At 53.5% G+C, this 24,365-nt stretch overlaps 9 protein-coding genes across 9 annotated transcripts; 5 read left to right on the forward strand and 4 right to left on the reverse strand.

Annotated features, from left to right (window-relative positions):
• Positions 1-561: 561 nt before the first annotated feature.
• On the forward strand, positions 562-1,555 carry KVR01_011460 (uncharacterized protein; the record flags this gene model as incomplete). The annotated part of the gene is made up of 3 exons (XM_044787748.1): positions 562-580; positions 663-1,395; positions 1,435-1,555. 3 exons carry the CDS (start codon positions 562-564, stop codon positions 1,553-1,555), a joined length of 873 nt encoding a protein of 290 aa, XP_044639835.1.
• Positions 1,556-1,863: 308 nt separating this feature from the next.
• KVR01_011269 (uncharacterized protein) lies at positions 1,864-2,871 on the reverse strand (the record flags this gene model as incomplete). Its single annotated transcript, XM_044785699.1, has 1 exon — positions 1,864-2,871. The coding sequence occupies one exon, from the start codon at positions 2,869-2,871 to the stop codon at positions 1,864-1,866; it is 1,008 nt and encodes a 335-aa protein (XP_044639644.1).
• Positions 2,872-3,527: 656 nt separating this feature from the next.
• KVR01_011308 (uncharacterized protein) lies at positions 3,528-4,361 on the reverse strand (the record flags this gene model as incomplete). Its single annotated transcript, XM_044792860.1, has 1 exon — positions 3,528-4,361. Exon 1 carries the CDS (start codon positions 4,260-4,262, stop codon positions 3,528-3,530), a length of 735 nt encoding a protein of 244 aa, XP_044639683.1. The 5' UTR covers positions 4,263-4,361.
• Positions 4,362-6,206: 1,845 nt separating this feature from the next.
• On the reverse strand, positions 6,207-8,488 carry KVR01_011470 (uncharacterized protein; the record flags this gene model as incomplete). Its single annotated transcript, XM_044792190.1, has 3 exons — positions 8,005-8,488; positions 7,068-7,838; positions 6,207-7,016 (listed from the first exon to the last, which is right to left on the reverse strand). The coding sequence occupies exons 1-3, from the start codon at positions 8,149-8,151 to the stop codon at positions 6,207-6,209; spliced, it is 1,728 nt and encodes a 575-aa protein (XP_044639845.1). The 5' UTR covers positions 8,152-8,488.
• Positions 8,489-9,590: 1,102 nt separating this feature from the next.
• Positions 9,591-10,481, forward strand: KVR01_011258 (calcineurin regulatory subunit B; the record flags this gene model as incomplete). Its single annotated transcript, XM_044787079.1, has 5 exons — positions 9,591-9,642; positions 9,757-9,809; positions 9,894-9,967; positions 10,069-10,403; positions 10,471-10,481. The coding sequence occupies 5 exons, from the start codon at positions 9,591-9,593 to the stop codon at positions 10,479-10,481; spliced, it is 525 nt and encodes a 174-aa protein (XP_044639633.1).
• A 1,479-nt stretch (positions 10,482-11,960) lies between these two features.
• KVR01_011227 (uncharacterized protein) lies at positions 11,961-14,287 on the forward strand (the record flags this gene model as incomplete). The annotated part of the gene is made up of 8 exons (XM_044786040.1): positions 11,961-12,029; positions 12,138-12,435; positions 12,566-12,649; positions 12,736-13,051; positions 13,141-13,247; positions 13,337-13,641; positions 13,722-13,888; positions 14,116-14,287. The coding sequence occupies 8 exons, from the start codon at positions 11,961-11,963 to the stop codon at positions 14,285-14,287; spliced, it is 1,518 nt and encodes a 505-aa protein (XP_044639602.1).
• Positions 14,288-15,310: 1,023 nt separating this feature from the next.
• On the forward strand, positions 15,311-17,720 carry KVR01_011333 (aspartate kinase). Its single transcript, XM_044788363.1, has 6 exons — positions 15,311-15,787; positions 15,850-15,869; positions 15,927-16,007; positions 16,103-16,427; positions 16,492-17,413; positions 17,558-17,720. Exons 1-6 carry the CDS (start codon positions 15,701-15,703, stop codon positions 17,653-17,655), a joined length of 1,533 nt encoding a protein of 510 aa, XP_044639708.1. The 5' UTR covers positions 15,311-15,700; the 3' UTR covers positions 17,656-17,720.
• A 1,516-nt stretch (positions 17,721-19,236) lies between these two features.
• KVR01_011174 (uncharacterized protein) lies at positions 19,237-20,873 on the reverse strand. Its single transcript, XM_044793723.1, has 2 exons — positions 20,447-20,873; positions 19,237-20,393 (listed from the first exon to the last, which is right to left on the reverse strand). Exon 2 carries the CDS (start codon positions 19,708-19,710, stop codon positions 19,330-19,332), a length of 381 nt encoding a protein of 126 aa, XP_044639549.1. The 5' UTR covers positions 19,711-20,393; positions 20,447-20,873; the 3' UTR covers positions 19,237-19,329.
• Positions 20,874-23,839: 2,966 nt separating this feature from the next.
• KVR01_011465 (uncharacterized protein) lies at positions 23,840-24,345 on the forward strand (the record flags this gene model as incomplete). Its single annotated transcript, XM_044786784.1, has 2 exons — positions 23,840-23,893; positions 23,965-24,345. The coding sequence occupies 2 exons, from the start codon at positions 23,840-23,842 to the stop codon at positions 24,343-24,345; spliced, it is 435 nt and encodes a 144-aa protein (XP_044639840.1).
• Between the last annotated feature and the right edge of the window lie 20 nt (positions 24,346-24,365).

Raw genomic sequence — 24,365 nt, forward strand, 5'->3', positions numbered from 1 at the left:
ACGGAGCTTTTCCCGCAATGAATTCAGCGATTTCGATTGGGAAGCAAGATGGGGGAAAGAGTGTCTGGGTAGGAAGGCATTCGGTGTCAGATGCTTGCTTCTATTTCACTTCCAAGGTCGTCGGGTCAGCACCAAAGGAAGTAGGACAAGGCCAAACCCAATACCACTTTTGCATTGGTTTTCCACTGGTACAGAGCATTGGTCACTGGAATTATGGGCCAGTTGCTATCATAGATGGTCAGTCAGGCGGGTACGTGCATGGGTACCTGACTTCAAACGAAAGAGGAAGGCAAGCAAAGCAGCCTCAGGCCCAAGCAGGAGTAGCACCGTTTGTGGTGTTCTTCCCACAACCTTGATCAAAGTCGTTCGAACTTGATCTCTTCCAACTTGTATCTTCTCTTGAATGCTCCTGTTGGAGACCACCAACCCAGAAGCACTGGATTCATCTCAGCCGCGATCCGAGTCCATCCTCACCTGCGTGTGATGCTCAAGCTGTGCAAACGGCACATCGATTGACTACCAGAAAGTCCCCCCACCACAACCACCTCAACCTCCATCATCATGGGTCGCTGGGGACACAGTAAGTAATTCACCGTCCTTGACAAGCAACCATGACTGTATCGGACGCTAGAAAGCTGAACGTGCTTTCAACCTCCCCACAGCCCTCTTTGGCCACGACGATGCCATTCGTCATGCCATCGAGATCACCAAGGGTATCACGCAGGGAAACAACCGTCATTTTGCCCACATTCTGGACAAAGTGCTCACCGCAAGCCCGCTTCCCGTCGGCAGTTACTACGCCCAAGAGTACGATCTCATCGATCAGCTTCAGAGTGACGGAGAAGAGGCCATAGTAAGCATCGCAGGGATATTCATCTTTCTCCTCAAACCAGGCAGTGTCCTGACAGTCTTCCACCAGGACGAGGTCATCCGTCAGAAGCTTGATTCAGGCAAGGGAGACGAGCTGTTTGACAAGTGCCGCACTGCCAGGCAGGACTTCCCTGATATCTTCGGCGATTCTCAGTACCGCCCGATCGTCCTTGCCGCTATCATGATGGAGTTCGGAGCCACTATCAGACAGGCCGACGTGGCATACCTCCGCGACCTCGTCTCGAAGATGCAGTGCAACGAGCATGCGACCATGGCCCTCGACGACATGGGCATCCGCGGCGCCGGACAGCGGCAGGTCCTCGCCGCCCTGGACCACTACCAGGCCGGCAAGCCCAGGAGCTTCGTGGAGCCGAGCTGCCACTGCTGTGGAAAGATCAATGCCGACATCAAGGCGGAGGGCAAGACCCTGATGAAGTGCGGCGGATGCAAGAACCAGATCGCCGCCGCGTGGTTCTGTGACAAGGTGCGTATGGCCGGCGGCACACTTCTTCTGTCTACTCGAACGTCGTTGACATTGTGGTTGTTCCTTTAGGACTGTCAGAGAGCCCAGTGGAGGCGCCACAAACCCAACTGCGGTACCCCTGTTGGGAGCGGACTCGCCATGTTCCAAGCATACGGCAAGAATTCTCTTGGGGTCAACATGTATCGGGGCTTCAACGTCTAGGGACCCGTCCCGACGATGGGATTGACGCCTTGATACACCGTGTGAGTGAACGGGTAGACGTACTTAGGTGTCCTCGTGTCCGCATTTCGCTTGTGATGTCTTGATCTCTGGCAGGAGCTGCTGTTGAACGCCATCTGCTGAGAGGTATTGGAGAGGGCCGTTTGTCAGGATCTCAGGCGGACGCTGGGCTGATATTCAAGTACTGATAATTTTTGATCGTGGACTTTTTGGAAGACCTGTCATATGGTGAGGGTCTGGCGTGCGGAAAATTAAAAATGGGTATCATGGTTGCTTCGAAAGGCTCTTGTCTAACCAAGACGTGGTTTCTTGTGGAAACCTCCGCCTCCAGAAGACTCTCGTGACCGTTTCCTGTCTAACTCTTCCCTCATTATTCTCTCGGCCTCGCTCATCTTCTTTGGCTGTTCGATCTTGACTGCTTTCTTCGCCCCGCCAGCCAGTGCGTTCTTCTTTGCTTGCGCAAACACATTCTTTGCTTGTGGTGGTTTGGCGCCGAACGAGAACCCGGCCGGTTTCGTAGGCTCTGACCTGGCAGGCTCGGTCTCTGCCGCGGCGGCCGCCCCCTCCGGTTTTGGCGATTCGGTGCCCTTGTCCGGCGTCGTCTTCTTGTCCTCCTGCTTCTTGTCCTGCTTCGGCACGCCAAACGACAGCTGGATCTTCTCGCCGTCCTTGATCTGCAGGTCCGGCTTCTCCCCGGGCCCGTCATCCTCGTCCGCCCCCGGGCCCTTCCCCCTCCTCCGCTCCTCCGCCGCCCTCTCGGCCCGCTTCTGCTGCTCCCGTATCATCCTCAGCTCGCGCTCCTCGTCGCCCTTGTCCTGCATCTCCTTCCTCCTGATGGCCTCGGCGCGCTTGAGCGCCTCGGGGCTGTTGTCGATCCACGCGACCTGCAGGCCCTTGTCCGTCTCCTCGACCCGGCAGATGCCCTCGCGGCCCAGGTACTTGGCGTACTCGGTCAGGCTGGGCCAGCGGGTGGCGTTCATGTGGGTGTGCTGCTTGTTGGCGATGTACTCCTGGTAGAAGTGGTTGATGAGCACGGCCTTGGTGCCGTGCGACGTGCGCAGCTGCTGCAGGAAGTCGTTGTTGAACTGCGCCGAGAACTCGTTGATGGCCTTCTTGGGGTCCTCGCCCACCACCAGCATCTGTCGCACGTGCGACTCGGACTGCACGTGCATCTTGAAGCCGTTCTCGTCCCGCATCTGGCGCTCGCAGACCTGGCAGTACCACCGCAGTCGCCCGAGGCCCTTCGACTTGGCCTGGTTCGAGACCCATTTTGTGCTGCCTACTTCGGCGCGGCCCATCTTGAGTCGTCAGACAGTGGTGGCTGGTGGGAGAAGGATCGCTGTTCGGGGTCGGATGTTGACGTTTTGTCGTAGTCTTCCTCGTATGTAGTCTTCAGAGGTTGTTGGGTAACCAGGAGTTGATATTCGCGAGGGAAGTTGTAATCCTGAGCAAGGGCGGCGCAAGCAGTAAGGAGATGCGCTACTGCGTCCAGGTTGATTGCGACGATTTGAAGTGTAAACTGAGAAATATGCAAGAGCCGGGGTTCGCATATGGTGTCTGCCCCACTTCCCCAGGTACCTACCTCTATAGTCACCCCTCCTGTCGAGCTAAGGAGCCCATAGGCTTGGTCCACCCCAATCTAGGTATCTAGGTACCTAGGTACCTACTAGGTAGTTAGGTGGCGTCCGCTCCTAGCGGGGTTCCCTGGCTACAGGATAGGATTCACCAACTTCCACCCAGCCATGGTTAAGGTTAGTCACACAGGGCCCAGCACGATTCGGAAGAGAGGTATCATGCTTAGACTAAATTCTTTTAGTTTTAATACTAATTATATTAAATATAAATTCATGGTACTAATAAATAATAATATCTAAGGACACTAGTTAGATGGTGGACTCATCTTATTACTAGGCTGCTATTTTAATAATAGTTATTATATATTCTTAAGTTAATATTAAATAGTATCTTTCAAATCTTTTACAATTTGCTTGCAATCGGCGTAGCCCCCTTGCCAGCATTTCGTGATAATGCGGCCAACTGACCCCAAAGACTCGGTGTCGGGGAAGACATGACTCTTGTACAGCTCTTCTATTTCCTTATCTTCCTTGCCGTCGTAAGGTGGCTGTCCAGTCATGATTTCGTAGAGTATGCCTCCAAGTGCGAAAAGGTCGGCACGGACGGATTGGAGCTCCCCTGGATATTCATGGCTAGCCGTCACCACAACGAGGAGCTCCGAGCCGTCGAGTGATGACCCAGCAAAGTCGGCAACCTTGGCATTAAGGCCCTCATCCACGAAAATGTTCGCACATGTCATGTCTCCATGTATTACACCGGATGCATGGATGAATTCGACTGCCTCCGCGATCTGGTTGGCCCAGTCCAGTCGTTGCTGTTGAGTAGTTTCCTCATCGATGAGCCCCCTGAGGTTGTGGTTCGAAGCGTAGTCGAGGCGGATCCCTGTTTCGTAGGGGCCGTGGTAACGTAAGATCCCCTTGTGTCCCCCACGTTCCGTGAACCGCTCGTAGACCTGCTTCTCCCTTGCAATGTGATCTGCGCTCCTTTCGGAGAAGGGAGTCTTAATGATGGTATCATTCGACTCGTCGTGAACAACTAGACCGCTGCCTCCCCATCCCACCAAGTCTTTCAAGCTGAAGCCGGATGGCCATTGAATGTTATCGTCTGAAGACATTTGGTGCTGCTTTTTTTCTCGAGAGAGACAAATTGTGAGAGGTTTTGAAATTTGGACGCTCGGATAGTCGATTCTGATTTGCTTTCGTGTGAAAAGTGTTGTATAGTGTCCAGAGAGAGGTGTGGGAGGCGGAGTTTGTGTAGTTATCACTGTCAAGTTGACCACAGGCGTGCCAGGGTTGCTGGGGGCCTAGGCCCGCGTTCAGGACGCAGGCTACAACCAACACACACATGTCTTCAACCAACAGTTACGGCTGATGATGGTCTTTTTTTAGAATCAAGTATTCTATGGCGAGTAAAATAAACAGGTAAGTTTTTTGGTATACAAAACTATTAATACTTCTTAATATTAAATAAATATCTTATTATAAAGGAAGTTCTTTATTATCTTTCACTATTTTATATAGTCATATAATTAGGATTGTTAGAATAGGTTAGGTGAGTAAGGTGTAGTAATGTGTAACAGGTTGCCGTGAATAACAGGCACGGTTGTTGGGAGGTTGGGAGTAGGAAGTAGGAAGGGGGAACAGGACGAGCAACCGCGGCCCGGTAGAAGAGAGAAGGGGGGGGGCCAACGGATCAAGCCAGCGAGCTGCAAGAATCTGGCAAACGGGCGACCAGCAGCCAGTTATTGGGCCAGAGGCTGTCCGGGTGCCAGGAACCAGGCCTCCCCACTCCACCCGCCCGTGTCCAGTCCATTGCTCTGGTAGGGGTGACCGAATCCTGGCGCGTGGTGACGATCGCGTAAATTTTATCGATATCGAAGGAGGACGAGCTGGCTCTGGTGTGCGTAGGGGCCGGAGGGGTGGGTGGTCGAGGTGATTATACACTGAATGTCACTGACCGCGGGTGAGGCGTGGATCGATCAAGGCCGGGTTGCTGACTAACCGGGCTGGGAGGAGTTTGGAGCTGTGCCTAGGACCCTGAGAAATGCCTGAGCGGGTCAGGCCAGTGAATGAGTGCAGTGGCCCGTCTGCCGCCGCCAACGCCAATCCGCACTTACACAAGCCCCGGCCTTTCCTGGGCCGCCGGGCCCATCCTAGCCCACACACCGTCGTCAACTCTACTAGCATGGGTCCTCCTCGCTTACAATTACTTCTGTCTCCATCCCCCTTCCGCCGCAGTCCTTTCAGCGTCCGTCCCCCACCGGTGGTGACGGCAGAACACAGAGCGGCGCCCCTTGCGGCAGCTGCGAGACCGCTCTGATCTACTGCCCGAAGCTCGTCTCCTATTTCTACCCACAGCAATGCTTCACCCCAGCTTCTCCGCCCTGGCCGACTCGCCGCCGCACGCCTGGCACCGCCGGGGTCGAGGCCTCGGTATTCGGTGACGAGCTCCGCACGCAACACGCGGCCACGTCTGCCTCGGCCAGTCCTGTCCATGGACGCTGGATTGTTGTCTCAGCCTATCTTCTACCCTCTGCGCCAGGCCTTTGAGCGTTGTCAGCCACGGTGAACCTGGCCCGAGGGCCTACGTGCCGCAGAGGACCGGGGTGTGTGCCCTCACGGGGTAAGCTCGCCCCTACACCGTACGAAGACCGAATTCTAACCACCAGCTCTCCAGGGTATTCAAGCAACTACAAGTCACAAGCGGACAGACACGGCTGCGAAGATGGACCTTTTGACAGGCAGGTGTGCATTACTGGATGCCGCCTGAGCTTTCATTGGTCTAGTAATTTGGGCTCCCACCGTTGCGGCGAGCTTCGTTCCGGCCTGCCATCCCGCGTCCCTTGTCGCCTCCGACCCCGATCTACACGATCATGCAATTCTATGCTATAACTATGCTCATACACACCACCACGACCGGCCATCCACTGAAAAAAAAACCTCCAATGCCCACAACGCCAATGCTCTTCAGCCAAAAAGACAGGGGGTATACAATGCCAAGGATCACTTCCATGGGAGTTGGAGACGAGAAAGGAAATCATGAGCAGCAGCCGCACTGCTCAACTGTCCTGTTTGACCGCAACGGCTGCGGGGGGTGGTTTGGGCGCTGCCTGTTGCTGTTGCTGCGGCTGCGGCTGCGGCTGCGGCTGCGGCTGCGGCTGTCCATTTGTGGCAGCTTGTATTGCAGCGGCCTGGGCTTGGGCGGCAGCTTCGAGCTGCCGTTGTTGACGCCGCGGATCTTGGAAGGACAGCGGTATCGTCGCCCTGAACCTGATGCTAGTCGTGTCGTATGGGTCGATCTCATACACGGGCTGTTCGTCGTCGCTCTCGTCTTGGTCATACTTCCATCGGTCGGTGTCTGGACTGGGCTGGGGGGACCGTGCTGACTTTTCCAACCGCCTGTCAATCCACATCCTGTTCAGCCGGCCCACGCGCCGACGGTACGACAGCAACTGCGGCGGGCTGTTCTCATCGACAGGAGCACCCTTGAATTGAAACATGGCCGAAGGGATGCCGTCGTCCAGATCCATCGGGGTTGGCTCTCCGGCTGACTCCCCTGAAGCGCTACTTGCGGGAGGTGTCAGGAGATAGTGAGCCTGGGCTTTCCTGAAGCTTGGCTGATTGTTTTCGACTGGCGGGAGCGGGCTCTTTGTGAGGTCCACATGATTCCTGTTCCAGTTCTGGTGATTCTGGATCTTGGTCATGATATCACTACGAAGCTCCTCATTCTGCTTGTTGAGCTTGGTCTCAAGCAGAGGCAGCTCGACTTCGACTGGGCCAAGCGATCTTGGTTGCTGCAGGCGAATAGCCCCAGAACCTGCTGCCTTCTGAGCGGCTGGCGTTTCTGAGTGCTTCTTCTTGGGTGGTGCCTGGATGATGTTAGCAGGTGAGACCAAAGGGCATTTGCGATTTTCACTAACCTTCTGGTTGATAAGGTCATCGTCGTCGCCCTTGATACCCAAACGGACTTTCATTTCCTTCACCTTGGCCCTCTTTTCGAATATCTGCCGATCGGTCCGGAGCAGCTCGCTCTTCAAAAGTTCACGATCCCTACACAACATAATAAGATGTCGGCCCTCCTCGAGCTCTCTCCTCAGGCGTTTGAGCTTGTCGGCACTCTGCACGTCTCTCGCCCGCGTCTTGCGGGTTTGTCGAACCTCTCTCCTCCGGAAGCAGACATACGGGTCCAGGTCATCGCTCTCCTGGGACCTCTCGAATTTGAGACTCGGCAGGATCGAACCATTGCCCACAGATTCCTTGCGCGACTTCCAGTAGTCATACACGGCTTTCGAGTGCGACACCACCTTAGCAGTGAAGAGCACGTTGAGCTCATGGGCCATCTGCTCATACTCGAGGATTGTCTTATCGACGGCTGCGTAAGGCGTCTGATTAAGTGATTGCTCCTCAAAAGAATCCATAACCCTTTCGAAGTCATCTTCAGACAGCCGCTGAGCAGCGGGCCTTTTCGCGTTGTACTCCTTGAGGAAGGCATCATCCTCCTCGGTCATGTCATAGTTGCAGCCATTGCACTCCTCAACCGTCTGGCTAAAACGAACGTAGCTAGCTGGTTCCGAATAAGGCCGGGTATAGAGCTCCTCGTACGAGGTTGTGCTCTCCTGCGGAGGGGGCACAGGGATTTCATTGTCAACCTTTGAACCTGCGGTCTTCAAGAGTACTTGTAGATGGTATTCCTGTCACAGGTAAGTCAGTAGGCAACTCTCATGCGTGGCCAGCCTGTTTGGCGACAGAAAGTGAGACTAGGGGCATGGGCAGGGGTTGGAGGATGGACGAGGCGAGGAGGTAGTTGCCAGGGGTGTCACGTGATACGACAGTGTGGTGACGTCACGTGATACATACATTTTCCTCTCCGGCCTCGACTCCAGTGGCAACTTGGAGTTCCTGCGTAAGGGACTCATATTCGGTTGCATCAATCTCATCCTCTTTGAGGATGGAAAGTGGCTGTTTGACGTTGAGCTTCTTGATGCGAATCTTGCGGGAGTTCATCGCTAAAGAGTGGGGTGAGGGCGGAGAGTTGGGAGTGACGAGGCGGGGGTTGGATCGCTCAAAAAGCCATCAACCATGGGGGATATTGGCCAAAAAAAATCGACCATGCGATAGCCTGAATCATGCAAAAATGGCCTAACGATTTTTTTCGATGAAAAACCACAGTCGTGGGGCTGCTTTGATGGTGGTAAACTCGGGCTGGTGCTGCGCTTTGCTGACGCTGTACCGATGTGAAAACTTTGCCTGTTTGTTGCTTGTCTAGGCTTTGCCGGAGAAAAAACGGGGTAAGGGCCAGTTGGCTTGGACCCTTGCGCTGCTTCCCTATGGTGCTGGAAATTGAATGTTTTGGGAGAGGATGCGTCCCCCCACGTAAGCACCACTAGCACTGCTAGCACCTCCTAGGTAACTACCGCGCCTCCCTTAGGGGCTGTGCCGCAGTGATGGGTACCCTAAGCAGTGAGCAGGAGAGGCAATGTCAGGACAAAGACCCCTGGGGCTAGTTGCCCGTTTGTGACTAGAACGCGACGGATTCATCTCTCGTCTTCCAATTAATCTCCCTAGCGACCGCGTCCGTCCATCCAGAAAAGCTACCAACATTCAAGTTGGGCATCATTCCATGTAACTTTTGTTAGGTGCATCAACCTATTCTTACAGCTTGTTGCGTTCGGGACTGTCTGGCCAGAGGCATGACTGGATGGATCCTGAGTGGCATGACCATGACCCTGCCCCCCTAACACATCTGTACCACTTTTTGCAGTCAACTCAGTTATATGCATCAGAAAGCAGATAATCTGTCCCAACACGGTTCTGGGTTAGAGTTCTTGAATCCTGCTGCACCTGGAGTGCTGGTGACTTCTAGTATTTCTGCTTATTGGCATCACATGCAAGCTTCATCATGGTGCAGTAACGTGTTGCAGCAAAGTCTCTGTATGATTCCCAGAGACGTCCTATACTTATACTTGGATGCATCTAAATATCACTGCAGATTAGTGACCAGTGTGCATCTGATTATTTCCCGTGCTGATGCAGGACTAAGGCTGAATGGGTACAAATGACTCTGTACGCGGTAATACCAAGAGCCTCAGCTGGCACGCTAACGTGAACCGGTGAGGCGCCATGCGATAAGATAACAGACATAGGGACACCCCCCACCAGAGGCATGTCTCCTTATCCATGCCTCTTGGGCTGAACCACCGCTTGCTTATTGAACCCGTACTTCCGCTCCCTTTCCGCCCTCCTTTCTCGAAACAGGCCCTTTCAACCTTGCAAACCGGCGAGTCGGACAACAAGACCTCCTCGGAACCGACCAGGCCCCCCGTTCGAGTGCGAGCGCGAGCGCCAGTGGAAGCCGCCTCGAGACCAGACGCCTCGACCGGACCAACAGCTTCGGTGACAATACCCCTGACCCCCTCGCCGCCGCGCCGCTCGAGTCCGACAAGATGGGCAACACACCCAGCTCGGTCCTGGACAACATTGCCCAGGGCACCAACTGTACGTGCATCTGACCGAAGCACACATCCGTCGTGCCGTCCGGACCGCGGGTGATGATGATTCATGGGACGGTGTAAGCCACGGGCCACTGCTGACCGAGCTCCTCGCTTGCAGTCGATCGAGAGGAAGTGGACCGCCTTAGGAAGCGGTTCATGAAGCTCGACAAGGTGAGTTAGATACTACAATCAATACGGCAACCCATGCTGTTGTTCAACGACCCAGCCACTGACGTCGCCGTGCAACTATTCTAGGACAACTCTGGCACCATCGAGCGCGAGGAGTTCCTCAGCCTTCCCCAGATCAACTCCAACCCGCTTGCGACACGGTATGCACCGAGCTCCTCATGCCTGCGAGGACGTCCAGGCGTCCAAACCCCGGCCCGCTCACGTGCGGAACAAAAAGCGCTGATGTCCTGTCTTCACACAGAATGATTGCCATCTTCGACGAGGATGGGGGTGGTAACGTCGACTTCCAGGAGTTCGTCTCGGGCCTGTCGGCCTTCAGCTCCAAGGGCAACAAGGAGCAGAAGCTCCGCTTCGCCTTCAAGGTCTACGACATCGACCGCGACGGGTACATCAGCAACGGCGAGCTGTTCATCGTGCTCAAGATGATGGTCGGCTCCAACCTCAAGGACCAGCAGCTGCAGCAGATCGTCGACAAGACCATCATGGAGGCGGACCTGGACAAGGACGGCAAGATATCGTTTGAGGAGTTCTCCAAGATGGTCGAGAACACGGACGTCAGCATGAGCATGACCCTTGGTGAGTGGCCCCTGTTGTCCCTGTTCGTCCGTGCTGGGGGATGTGGCTGACTGTCCTGGGCGCGCAGACCAATTCTAAGCGACATGATATGCAATGGTTTGATAATTGCAAAGATGGATATATAATGATCTGAAGCCATGGGACACACTTGTGCTCAAACACACCCCTCTGGGCCTACCTTCGGCGGGATGGCTGGGAATGTCGCCGGAGTGTCACCGGGCTGTCGCTGTGAGGTGTATCGCACCTGTAAAGGATGAGGCTCCCGAGCGCGGTTTCCCGATCCTGGTTGGAGGACTGGTTGGAGGTTGCACAGATGCGACTGAGATTTTCATCCCAGCGCCTACTTACATTACCCTGCCGGCCTAATTTGGCCCTCCCCAATAACAAGACCTGAACCACACCGTGCGCGCAGTCCCGTCCTACCCACCCACCTGTGCAGGACCTCGTGCGTAATGGATCACACCGGAGCATTGCCCCCAATGTCGGAGTTGACGACATCTGGTTGTCCACTCAAGCTTCACCGGTAATCCAGGTTGAACTCGCACAGTCATCGTCGGTGATTGAACAACGGCTCTGCTGCTGATAAAGCTGCATGTATAACCTCGGGCCCCAGACCGGTTCCGCCCTGTGCACTTTGACACGGCGATGGATAAAAGTACCGAGGTCCAAGAAGAGTACAAAAGCCCAAGAAGTACAGAAGCCGCCTAAAAACACTCAAGGCTGAGCAGCACAGTCCAAATGCGGCTGTGGTGGACATGACCATGGCAGCGACAGGCGGCGTGAGATGGGCGTCGGCAGACCGAAGACCGTAGACATGCCGTCCGAAGTGCACAGGAAGTTATGCAAAAAGCCGGGGGGAGTTATGCAGATCGCACGGGCAGGGCGGGGGCCGGGCGGCGAGATCTCGTCCCGGCCCAGCACCGCCCGCCTTGTTATGCAGGGACATGCAGAGATTCGTAATAGACGTCAACACCACCACGCCTCCTTGGCCGGTTGATTTATTCAAGCCTACGAGCTGCTGTTCACCCACACGCCTTGTTGGGGGTTCGCGGGATTCCCGGGATTTGTCCGCCGAAAACCCCCCCCCCTTTCCCGGCCTCCACAAGTAAATAGCAGATCGTCTGTGTAGTTTATCTCCTCCCGAGGCAGCGAGGGGAGCCAACGTTATTTAGCGTGTGCGGGCCCGGTCCTGCTGCGATGCGACCTCCATCAACCCGGTCTCTGTTTCGCCCAGCAGGTGGTGGTCTGCACTATGGCATCCCTGTTGATGCACGATATTGGCCTGTTTCGTCATGTACTAAGCTAGGTGGTATGGTATATAGCGAATACGAAACCCGGTCGAGTTGTGTCCGTGAAATCCGTCTGGGACAGCATCATCACTCGATACATAAGAGAAAAGGAGAGAGAGAAACCTGCTGTCTATTTTGATGCGGGGAAACATTGTCAAACCCAAATCCACTCACTCTTGTGTCCTGTTGATGTCGATTTTGCCCCAAGCCCAACGGCTCCAGCGAAAGCATATTTGACACGAGCAGAAGCATATATCGTGACGCCACCATGGCAGTCACAGGCCTAACCGCCCCGGGCCTGAGCCTCGGCACCCTGTTCGCGATAGCCTCGCTCTCGGTGAGTCAGTCAGCCCACGCCCGCGCCGGGTAGAAGCCCCGGCCGGAAACCATCACACCCCGCGCCCGCCAGCAGCTAACCTCCCGGCCCCCCCCCTCCGGTCCAAAGCTCGTGGCCTACCTCCTGGGCCACGTCGCCTACAACCTCCTCCTCCACCCGCTGCGCGGGTACCCCGGCCCGAGGTGGATGGCCGCGTCGCGCATCCCGTACTGCTACCGCCTCGTGACGGGCCGGCTGCCCTTTGACGTCCTCGCGCTGCACAGGCGGTACGGCGAGGTCGTGCGCATCGCGCCCGACGAGCTCGTGTTTGCCAGCGCGCGGGCGTGGAGGGACATCATGGGCCACCGGGGCCCCGGGGAGCCTGAGATGTCCAAGGCGCCGCAGATGTATAGTGTTGTTAAGAGCCGTGTGTTTTGTTCCTCCCCCTGACCTGGCCTGACATGGCTTGGTTGATGAATGACCCTCCGGTGAAACTCTTTTGGGTCGTTCCTGGGGTGGCTGGTGCTGGTGCTGGTGCTGACCGGAAACTCGCGCAGAGCCCAAGACTATTATCAATGCCCCTCGTGAGGAGCATGGACGGCTCCGTCGCCAGCTTGCTCATGGCTTTAGCGACCGGAGTAGTAAGTTGCGGCCTTTGATATATATATATCCCTTCGGTCTGCTCTGTATCCCTCCCCCTCGGTGCAAACTAACGAACGGGGCACAGTGAGAGACCAGCAGCCGATCATCATCGACTACATCAACCTCCTCATCCGGCAGCTGCACGCGAGGTGTGACGATGGCAAGCGGGCGCTTGACGCCGTGGCCTGGTACAACTACACCACCTTCGACGTGATCGGCGACCTGGCCTTTGGCGAGCCCTTCGGGTGCCTCCGGTCCGGCGAGTACCACCCCTGGATCGCCATGATCTTCCAGAGCATCAAGATCGGGACGCTGTTCCAGTCGGCCGGGTTCTTCCCGTGGATCCAGACGGCCCTGATGAAGATGATCCCGAAGTCCATGATGAAGAAGAGGAACGAGCAGTAAGTGGTCTGCTGAGAGGATGCCATGCTGGGCTCCCTGCTTCTGCGTGGACTCAGCACAGAAGTCCTGGCTAACACGTCCCCATCAGCCTGAAGTTGACAAAGGAGAAGCTCCTGAAGCGCATGGACCTGGGGTCTGAGCGGAATGACCTGATCGAGGGCCTGCTGAAGAAGAAGGACGAGCTGAACCTCGACGGTGAGTGGCTCACTTGGGCCGACTGCCCCCGACATCCCATGAGTCCAGCCCCGACGCCATGTTGCTAACCACAAAAAAAAAAAACCCAGTCGACAAGCTGCAGCTGAACGCAAGCATCCTGATCATCGCCGGGTCTGAGACGACGGCGACCTTGCTCTCGGGGGCGACGTACCTCCTCACGACGAACCCGGAGGCCCTGCGCAGGCTCACGGAGGAGGTCCGGTCGACGTTCAAGACCGAGGGGGAGATCGACTTCACGTCCGTCAGCACCCTGCCGTACATGCTCGCGTGCCTGGACGAGGCCCTCCGGATGTACCCGCCGGCGCCGCTCGGCCTTCCCCGCCAGACACCCAAGGGCGGCGCAACCATCGCCGGCCACCATGTGCCAGAAGACGTGAGTATTGATTCCCCCCGGCTGCACCAGGTTCTGGGGACTGGAGTTTTGTTGACAAATGCCTCTCATCCTCTCTGCAGACGGTGGTTTCGCAATACCACTACGCCTTGTACCACAACGAGAAGTTCTTCAAGAAGCCCGAGGAATACCGTCCGGAGAGGTGGCTCGGGGACCCGGAGTTCGCGACTGACGACCGGGACGTCTTCCAGCCGTTCCATGTCGGACCGAGAAATTGCATCGGGAAGAAGTGAGTGGATATTCCCTCCCCCCCTCCCCCTCCCTCCCTCACCCTCTTCCTCCTTCCCTCTCTCCCGTCCTCCCTCCCTCCCTCTCTCCCTCTCTGCATTCCTAGGGCGTGGCGTTCTCATATAAACGCGCGCGCTGCCTCCGCGCTTATCTTTATCTGTATGTGGTTGGTGGTTGGCTGGTCACACTAGTGCTGACGCGGGGTGTGCAACACACACACACGTGCAGCCTCGCTTACATCGAGATGCGCATCATCCTCGCGCGCGTGCTGTGGAATTTCGACATCAGGCTGGCCGACGAGAGCAGGAACTGGCTGGGCCGGCAGAAGATCTACCTGCTGTGGGAAAAGTCCCCGCTGTACGTGTACATGACGCCGAGGGCGGCGCGGACAAAGGAATGAAGGGAGGGGGCATCATCACGTGCCACGCCTACTTACTGCCTCATGATCCGAAAGGCGACATTCGCTGGAAATAAGTTTTTTGAGGGGGGGGAGGCTGAATAAATATAGAGGCTATTCTATAGGAGGTTGTCCTAGGAGGTTGTCCTATAGAAGTTTATGACTTGGGGCTTGGGTGTACCCTCCATTTTTGCAGGTGCGAATATCCGATCTCATATAGATTGTTGAGTTGAAACATTGAATCGGTCATTGTGATATGAGGAGAGGGTCCGCAGGAGAACATGTTGCGGTGATAAGAGAGTTGGACGAGATACGGCAACACTCGAGTCACGACTGTATATGGGACCCGGCTTTTCTGTGTATAGTCATCTGACATATCGAGGGGGTTTGCCAAGATATCATATCTACTGATATAACTTAAAATGATACAACCATAGAGGGGTGTGCGTTCTTTGGTATATGTGCCCCTATACTTAAGTAGGGCTATAGGTACCTATGTAGTGACTCGGTGTGAGACAGATGAAGTGAGAACAGTAGGCTCGGAATACGGTTGTAACGCTTGGGGTCGTGGCACCTGTACATAAGTACTTTAGTAGTATAGCCTGCATACAGTATAGGCTGGGCGAATCTAGACCATCTTCCGACGGCGCTCAAACCATTAATAGCAATGCATTTCTACGAGATGCCGCTTTATAACAGTCACGAGGTGTTCATGTCCGCTCGATCGCATATGAAGTTATTTATCTACATTGTTATCTGAAACCTGCACGTACTTTCAGTACAAGATCTCTTTGGCAATAATGTGGTTGTTGCTGATGGGGTTGCAGCAGTGACCTATGTTGGTTCAAGAACCAGTGGAGGGGTGCGGCTCGGGCAGGGGTCAAGCAGTGTGGCCCAGGGTACCTGGGTACCGAACTCCGGGGTCGGCAGGGGACCCCACTTATAGCCACGCAGAGCACTTAAGCAACATTGGAAAACCCGCCAGCCCCACCGGCCGCTCCGATTTTTGCAATGCGCTACGCCAGAGCAATGTATCTGCCCAACTGCCCTAATTATGTATGGAGTACGTAGCCTAGGAATAGGGCTCTGGGACACCAAACTGGACAACGGGCCATTGAGTTCCATCCTTCCACATGCACTGCAGCGTAGATACATAGGTACATTCTGACGTATCGTGGTACGGAGGAGTCACCAGTCTGCTCCACAACGGTTGACTCAATCCTGCAACATAACCCTCCCATTTTTCTGGCCATTGGCTCCACTACACTCACTCACTTGCCAACATCATACTACAGGACGACACTGCTAACAGTACGGAGTACGCCTCTCAGCCAAGGTTGGCAAACTTACGCACGCTCCAGTTACAACCCTCGGCACCTACCTAGGTACTTATTCGACGTCGTCCCAGTCTCTATCATGAAAGACACGGTCAAGAATGACAGTCCCAGTGGTTGGGTCGTGCAGAAGTTCGGTGGCACAAGCATTGGGAAGTTCCCAGACAAGGTGCGACCTCAGATCAATACCCTCCCGGCGGACAAGGGCCAGCTGACAGCCGTTGGAACCAGATAGCAGAGGATATCATCAGGTATGTCTCACGTTAGCCCCGGCTCGTTCAGCCTCAGGTTCGCTGATCCATCTGTAGGGCCTCCCTGCCCAACAACAAAATCGCCGTGGTCTGCTCAGCGCGAAGCTCAGGGAAAAAGGTCACCGGCACCACCAGTCGGTGAGTCATGCCCCCAAGGTGCCGCCCGTCTTGGGCTCTGTGATCGCAATTGGGCCTGTCGACTTGGTGTGGCTGACTAATTCCTGGCTATGAAGACTACTTGAGGTCTACAAGAGGCTCAGGCATATTGATGCCGCCGTCGGCATAGAGGACACGCAGACAGAGCTGCTGGGGGAGGCCAAGAGCGTCATCCAAGACATCTGCGATGATCATCTGTTTGCCGCCGAGGCCGTCCTCAATACGCCCGATCTCAAGGAGGCCCTGAAGGAAGACATCAAAAATGAGTGCCAAGAGCTCATTGAGTACATACACGCCTCGAAGCGGTTCAAACTGGAGGTCAACTCAAGATCCAAGGACCGGGTCGTGAGCTTTGGCGAGCGTCTGAGCTGCAGGTTTATGGCATATGTGCTAAAGGACCGGGTACGTGCCTACTGGGACTGGCGTGGCCCAGTATGAGGTGCCTTCATGCTAACTACATGGGTAGGGTGTGGCGGCTGAGTATGTGGACCTGGCAGACGTGCTTCACAACGACAGCGCGACACGCCTGGACGCCGCTTTCTACCGAGACGCCGCGGCCGCATTCCGGAGCAAGATCGAGGCTTGTGAGGACCGGGTGCCTGTCATCACTGGCTTCTTCGGCAACGTCCCGGGAAGTCTTATGGACGGCGATGTCGGGCGTGGATACACAGATCTCTGCGCGGCCCTGGTGGCAGTGGGGATGAAGGCGGACGAGCTCCAGGTGTGGAAGGAGGTGGACGGCATCTTCACGGCCGACCCCACCAAGGTGCCCACGGCCAGGCTCCTGTCGTCCATCACGCCGTCCGAGGCGGCAGAGCTGACCTTCTACGGGTCCGAGGTCATCCACCACCTCACCATGGACCAGGTGATCAAGGCGGACCCGCCGATCCCGGTGCGCATCAAGAACGTCAAGAACCCGCGCGGGCAGGGCACCATCGTCGTCCCGGACCGGGTGCTGGCGCCGGGCACGCAGCTGAAGAGGTCGCGGCCGTCGCAGCTGCACCTGCTGCGGCAGACGCCCAAGCGGCCCACGGCCGTGACCATCAAGGACAAGATCTCGGTCATCAACGTGCACTCCAACAAGCGGTCGATCGCGCACGGCTTCTTCGCGCGCGTCTTCTCCATCCTCAACAGCTACAAGATCTCGGTCGACCTCATCTCCACCAGCGAGGTGCACGTCTCCATGGCCGTGCACCTGCCCGACCCCGGCGACGCCATGTTCGACCGGGCCAGGCAGGAGCTCGAGGACTGCGGCGACGTGAGCGTCCTGCACGACATGGCCATCCTGAGCCTGGTCGGCGCCGACATGAAGAACATGATTGGCGTTGCTGGCAAGATGTTTACGACGTTGGGGGAGCACAGGATCAATATTGAGATGATCTCACAAGGCGGGTCTTCCTCCTCCTTCTCCCATCCTCCTTCCCATCCTCCTGCTCCCTCCCGTCCTGCTTCCTCCTCTCCTCCCCCCCCCCCCTTCTTCTCAGGCTGTATATTTAGGGATGGAGAAAGTGTTGCTAACTTGATTCATGCAGGAGCGAGTGAGATTAATATTTCGTGCGTCATTGACGCTAAGGACGCCAACAGAGCAATGAACGTACTCCATACAAGTCTATTTACGTTCCTGGACTAAACTACCAAGTAGTTTAAATAGGCTCATATAGCGAGAAGAGAGAATAAAAATAGACTTCCTCATCACCTACAAGTCCTATAGTATAAGCTCTCATAGTACCAGGTCCTACGGGACAACCTCCTTGGCAACAGGAGATTACCTCCTAGGGATAACCTCCTACAGGACGACCTCCTATAGGACAACCCATTGTGAGATACCTCCTATAGGACAACCTCCCAAAAGACAACCTCCTACGGGAGAACCTCCTGTAGGATAACCTCTTATAGGCCAACCTCTTTAGGATATCCTCCTACAAGACAGCCTCCTACGGGATAACCTCTTATAGGATGACCTTCTATAGGATAAGATCCTATGGGGAGATCTCCTCTGGGAGTATCCTCTGTTTTCTTGGGTGCAAATGTCCGATCTCATAAGATTTGCTCCATATCCACGACGCAAACTCATGATGGATAAGCACTTGCTCATGGAACCATCTACGCGTCTTACTATTCAACCTCCTCTAATTTAATGTTCACAAGGCAGCCTTCCCTAGGTTGACCCACAAGATGCCAGTTGACCCTTCTAACTAGCTACTATAAAATTCTCGACAGGACTCTCAAACGCATGTTCTGCTAATTGTTGTTGTATTCGTGTCTTGTTACTATTGTTGCTAGGCTCTAACTGGTTTCGCTTCTATTCCGCAGACGTCCGAAGACATACATTGTGCATTCATACAGTATCCCCCCATAGAGTGACCTTCTATAATAAAAGTGAGTGCTCATGTGGGTGGTGTAGAAGCAAGTAATCGATTGCACATAGTAACAATAAAAGAAGCCTGCATTCCGGCTCGGCGAACAGACAAGCGCTCCATGATTAGACCGCTCAGCTGGGGCCCGCGACGTTTTCACATATTCAAGGGGCTGAGGGTCGTGTCTTTCCCTAGGTTCGATGAACTATCACCAACCTGGTCTCTGAGAGACTTTGTGCGTGGGTATGCCAAATCACCAACCGACACCTAGCACTCTCTTTATCGGCACCCGTGGGTCCGATAGGACTGAAAGGGATGGAAAGGGGTCAGATGTAGCAGGCGGCGTTTGGGCATGGCCCTAACGGAACCATTCTAATGGCTCTCCTCGAGCGGTGTTTACTTTTTGACGACCTTGATGAGCGAAACAATTGTTATTCATATCTAGTTTTGTGTGTGTGGTGAGGATCTCGCCTCATGGATTGGTGTCTGGTGGCCCCATTCCTGTTTAGAATCCAAAACCTACCACACGTATGAATCTAAAGACAGAACTTAGGCTGTGCTGGGAATTGTTGCAGCGGGAACGCTAGGCACTATCCTAAGAGATGCCCTCAGATAGTAGGTACCTAGGTACTAAGTAGTCGACCTAGATTCTTCTCCTGCAACACATACAGAGACAAGAAGACCAACACCACTATTTGCTTCCACAGGAATGTAAATTTCAGGACAATGATAGCCTGACTGCACGATATTGTAGATGTCAGAAAGAAAAGGCGCCAACTAGAGCTCAACGATCGCTTCAGGTACGGTTGACTACATAGAGCAGCTACGGTTGGAAGGAGCACTGCCGTAGCTGGTACAATCAACCAGAACTTCTGTTTTCAATTGTGAAGGTCTGGTATTCAACTTCTGCCGTAGCTTGCCCTTCAAAGGCATGACAGCCGTACACTTCAATGGGTCAGCCGCTGTCGGCCTGTGCAAATGGCCGGCCTCCTTGACATGCAGTATGGGGCTTCCTCCCACAGCCTCACCACCGCGACAACACAACATCCAGGATGTGCCGTGAGCCGCTGGCTCTTATCAGCCGACATGGAAGCGCACCTGACAAGAATGTAGACGACCACCTGGCGCTCCACCTCGGGTGACATGCCCGGTACTGGGCTCGTGCACCGCACACCTGCCGATAAGTGCCCAGGGAAGGAGCGCACCTTCCTCCACGAGCTGCCCATGGGTGTCAACACCACCTGCGCAGCTGCCAACACCACCTGAGCAACTGCCAGGCAAAACAGCAGGCGGTCAAAAAACGGCTGCACTGGATTCTGCCGCTGCATTTATTATAAAAGGCCTCGCGCCCCCTTGCCCTTCCCATGATCATGTTCTCTTCTCCCCCAGGCCGGACCGGAAGCCGCTTGGAGGCTGGGTCTTTAAGCATTTTGCTAGGCTCGCGAGGGGTAGCATACTCGACGGCTTGGCGGGAGATATGCCGTTCGAGTTAAGAACCCTCGTAGATTAATCGGCATATTGGGACGATGGATCTTCCTGACCGAGTCTTGGGACGATGGATCTTCCTGACCAAGTCTTGGGACGATGGATTTTCCTGACCATGCCGACTGCCTCGAAGAGACATGGGCGTCATGGTTATCCATTCGCCTTGTGTACTTATTAGTTGGAGGCAGACATTCAAAGGCCAGTCCTCTGGGCTTGCCCATGGCTGACCTCAATCCTTTTTTTTTCATTGCACTCGTTAGCTGGTCCAGCGATGCAAAGAAGAAATCCTCCTGCTGTCCGTCTCCTTCTCCTTGTCCCTACCTGTGCACAGCAACGTGACGGCTGAGTAGCAACTTTGGGAATTTGGGCCACCAAGCATCTCTACCTCATGTATTTTGGCCACATTCGATGCAAACGGCTGCCGCATCACCTTGGCCAGGGTGATGTTTTGAGCCTCTTGCCTATCGCAGTCCGCAACGCCCTGTCTCTCAAGATCTCCTTTCTTAGACGCGTTCAGCTAAGTCTCCTGGTTCTCATAAGGATACTAGCATTGCAATGTTTCCTTTATCAGTGACTTACCCATTAGCAGCACCCATCAACCATGCTTCCTAGCCGCAATGAGCTTGCTACCTACCTAGGTACTTAAGTAGGTACCTAGATTCAGGGCCGCAGCTCTCGAGGTAAGCATTCTTTTTGGAATTACCAAAACCTGCTGGCCATGACTGTAACCCCTTTTGCAGGAGAATCCGCCTTCTGCGGATCATGAGTCCTCGCCGAATCAACCAACCTGTCAGCCTAAGCGACCTTCCAAGGTTGTGAACTTTGACGCAATGGAGGAAGCACATACCAACGAAACCGATGCCTACCTCGACGGTGGCCTGAACCCGCAAAACGCATACAAGCCCGCAACCAGAGACACAATTCCTCCAAGACCATGAAGCTGCTTAGCTTGAATGATGGGTGTCCAACAGGGGACGTCAGTCGTAAACTTTCAAGTGACCTGGGCGTGAGGTGGCCAGCAAAGAAAGTGTCTGTAGAGGCAGTGAGGAGTGATCAAACATTATCAAAAATATAGGATCCAGGCTGCCGGTACCGAGTACATCGCAGGGCAAGTTTAACCGATTTCGAGTAGACCCACCTTTACACAGTAGCCTCACCCACACGATGCCCTTATTCGCGGGCAGTGCCCGCATTTGTCCTCCCCGGGGAGGGGATCCCCGCTGCCCCGCTGCAGACCCCTGCAGCGGCAAGCCTGGTCTTGTATATAAACTGGCTAGTCTGCCACCTTGCACTTCTATGTGTTCACATGTCTTCACTCTGTCCATTTTCTTTCCCCTTGATCTCCTACTTTTAATTAAACTCTTTGTGGACTCACTTACATCTATTATAAAAATATATAAATGTTAGTAAATGAAGATTTAAGACTGTATGAGGAAAAGCGGTATCCTGACAGCTTAGCAGAGTGTGACTAAAGTGGTTATCAAACTTCTGAATCGAGAGGGTCTTGTATATCTTTTTTCCAAAGGTAAAGTGTGGTCGTGTGGTGTAATGGTAACATCCGGTGTCTTACTATGCTAGCCGGGCCGCTGGTTCAATTCCAGCCGCGACCAAATCTTTTTGCTCCTCCCCTTAAGTACTTTCTACTTTATCTATAATACTACTTAGGCTTTTCGACCTTGCTAGCCACATGTATTATCTAGTTGTGCTTCTATTCCGCATATGCTTAAAGATATATATGGTGTCTTTATAGTGGCTATATGTATTATAAGTAGAAAGGTATATATGTGGTTGTGTGGTGTAATGGTAACATCCAGGGATCTCACTATCCTAACCTGGGCTGCTGGTTCAAGTCTAGCCGCGACCAACCTTTTTGCCCCCAACACACACTATTTGCTAGCTAATTTTTGACCTTGCTAGCCATATGTACCCTACGTAGAAAGGTATGTATGTGGTCGTGTGGTGTAATGGAAAGAAACATCCGAGGATCTTACTAATATAACTCGGGCTGCTGGTTCAAGTCCAGCCGCGACCACATGTTTTTCGTTTTTCTTTTTGCTCTTCCCCTTGAGCATTTCTGCTTCATACAAGATAGATACTACTTGACTTTTGAACCTTGCCAGTTACGTCTGTTTTGCGCAGAAATGTCGAGGGACCGAGCTGAATACACACACCCCCCATGCAGTAGAAAGTCCTAAGACCATTCCGGGAGCACTTGAGATCACATGGGATGGGCTCCTGATGGGACCCGGAACAAGAGAGTGTGTCCTCAGGCATAAGGACACCAGAATCAGAACCGACTCACACGGTAGTGAGCCTGGCGGCCTGGCTCAACGCACCGGTTGACACCATCAGAGAGCCGTCTCGCACCGACGACAGACCGTCGAACCAACCACGCCATCAAAACTTCCAGGCCCGATTGCCCCAGTTTCACCACACTGGTTTGCCTTCTGCCGTCTCTTGTACCACTCACAGACACAGCACTTTGAACCCTACTTTGCGTAATTCACAACCTTGAGACTCACCAGTTATAAGCAAAGCAACCAGATTCCAACACCAACTACGCTGCCCTCGAGCATACGCCCGGAAGCCCAGCGCACTGGCACCACCCACGATGGATGATTTCCAGCAGAGGCTGGAAAAGGCGAAAGCTGGGCAGGACCTGTCGTACTTCACGATTGGAGAAGGGAAAAGGGCCGGGGTCTGGTTCAATTCCGGCAAGCAGACGAGACTGGTCGAGTCCTTCCATAAAAGCCCCGAGCTTAAGAAGTTCTGGTACTCCCAGGACTGCACTCCTGAGAATTTTGTCAGCCAAGTCAGCAAATCAACCTTGGTTGCTATTGATATTGGCAATCATGGGTCAGAAACTGCTGTTGATGTTGGCATTGCCATCCTATCTACCTTTCCCGACCTCGACATAACTCTAGAAGAAGGTGTTGCTAGCCTTTCGAAATGTGGTGCTTATATCCACAACTTTTGTACCCCAACTCAAGGTTCATCACCAGTTAGAGATTTTGAGCCTTTACGGTTCGGATCCGAGGAGACTCTCGAGGCTGACAAGATTGAAGAGAGACTTGTCAAGATATTATAACAGACGAAAAGGGAGGCAGACAAATTAGGAAACAAGCTAGCCTTGATCCTATTCTGTGCTGGTGGGGACCTGAAGACTATTTCACGGTTGTTCCCAAAAGTCATCCCGCTATTTGCCTGGTGGACTGACATCCAGGTCATTGCCACAAAGATCACTCTCACTGTCGGGGGCACAGATGAGAATTCTCGCAGAAGTAGTTATTACTCCCTTGGCGAGATATTAGTGGCCCTTGGACACAAGGCTTTATGCCAAGGCGGTACTTCCAAACGTCTCCCAAAACACAAAGAGAGCGAGGATTCGCACCCGCTAAAACGGAGGAAAAACCCGCTATTAAAATAAGTATATAATTTAATTATAGACTTAATTATTATAAATATTATATAGATTATATATATTAATTATCCTTAAAACTTCTATTATATTCTTAGATAAAATTTAGATTTTTAATAATTATTATTAAATATATATTTAGTAAATAGTAATATATTTTAAATTTAATAAAAAAGCTTTATATTAGAACTTTTTATTTTACTTTAAACTAGATTTTTTTCTAAGTATAAGTTTTATAATTAAGTTATACTATATAAAATAAAGTATTTAAATATATTTCTTTTATAATTCTAACTTTATTAGAAATTAAGTTAAAAAGTCTTAAAGTTAATATTATTTATTAACTTAAACTTTAAATAAAAATATATATATAATTTATAATAAATCTATCTTTCATACCTTTAAATACTTTAAAAATCAAAATAATAGAAAAATAGCATATTTATATATATAAATTAATATATAACTTTAAAAACTTTTAAAAAGGGTATTTACGGGTTTTTCCTCCGTTTTAGCGGGTGCGAATCCTCGCTCTCAACACAAATCCTCACATGATGCAGCCCGCACCCTCGTGGTGGCAGTGGCCATCGCAAGGAAGCTCAGGGCCGGTGAGAAACTCACGGTACAGGAGCACATGAGAACCCCGAGGAGGAGGAAAGTATGGAACAGGCGGCCACAGCCTGCGAGGCTGTTCCCGTTCGTCGCCAACATCAAGATGGAAACGGGCTGCTGCCCGACGCCGCGCGAGTACCGAGGGTGCGAGGTGGACCTCTGGGATGTCTTTGCCGCGTACGAGCCCGCCGCCGTGGGCAGGAGGATCTGCCATAAGAGGAGCAGCTGGGCGGACTGGCTCGGCGGGTGTGAGGGTGGCTGTGGGGCTTGTATCTGGGTCTCGGTCCCGACCAGGGCGCTGGTGGAGCAGATTGTGAGGGACTTCCACGGCCGGCAGATGCGGGACGGCCGGCTTGTTGTGAAGGACACTTCCATAGGTCTGGACGAAGGAGAAGGCGAAGGGGATCCAGACGAAGGAAGTAAAGATGAACAAGATCAAGACGGATGAATTCAAGACGAAGAACGACC

The sequence above is a fragment of the Diaporthe batatas genome (genome assembly GCF_019321695.1).
Source record: "Diaporthe batatas strain CRI 302-4 chromosome Unknown Contig00015, whole genome shotgun sequence".
Taxonomy (NCBI): domain Eukaryota; kingdom Fungi; phylum Ascomycota; class Sordariomycetes; order Diaporthales; family Diaporthaceae; genus Diaporthe; species Diaporthe batatas.

What these genes read in the sequence shown, in the direction of transcription:
- KVR01_011333 (XM_044788363.1), top strand. Translation starts at nt 15,701, where the DNA reads ATGAAAGACACGGTCAAGAATGACAGTCCCAGTGGTTGGGTCGTGCAG. An exon ending in ATAGCAGAGGATATCATCAG is followed by an intron (nt 15,870 to 15,926) that starts GTATGTCTCACG and finishes ATCCATCTGTAG; the next exon opens with GGCCTCCCTGCCCAACAACA. An exon ending in CATATGTGCTAAAGGACCGG is followed by an intron (nt 16,428 to 16,491) that starts GTACGTGCCTAC and finishes CTACATGGGTAG; the next exon opens with GGTGTGGCGGCTGAGTATGT.
- KVR01_011174 (XM_044793723.1), bottom strand. Translation starts at nt 19,710, where the DNA reads ATGCAGCGGCAGAATCCAGTGCAGCCGTTTTTTGACCGCCTGCTGTTT.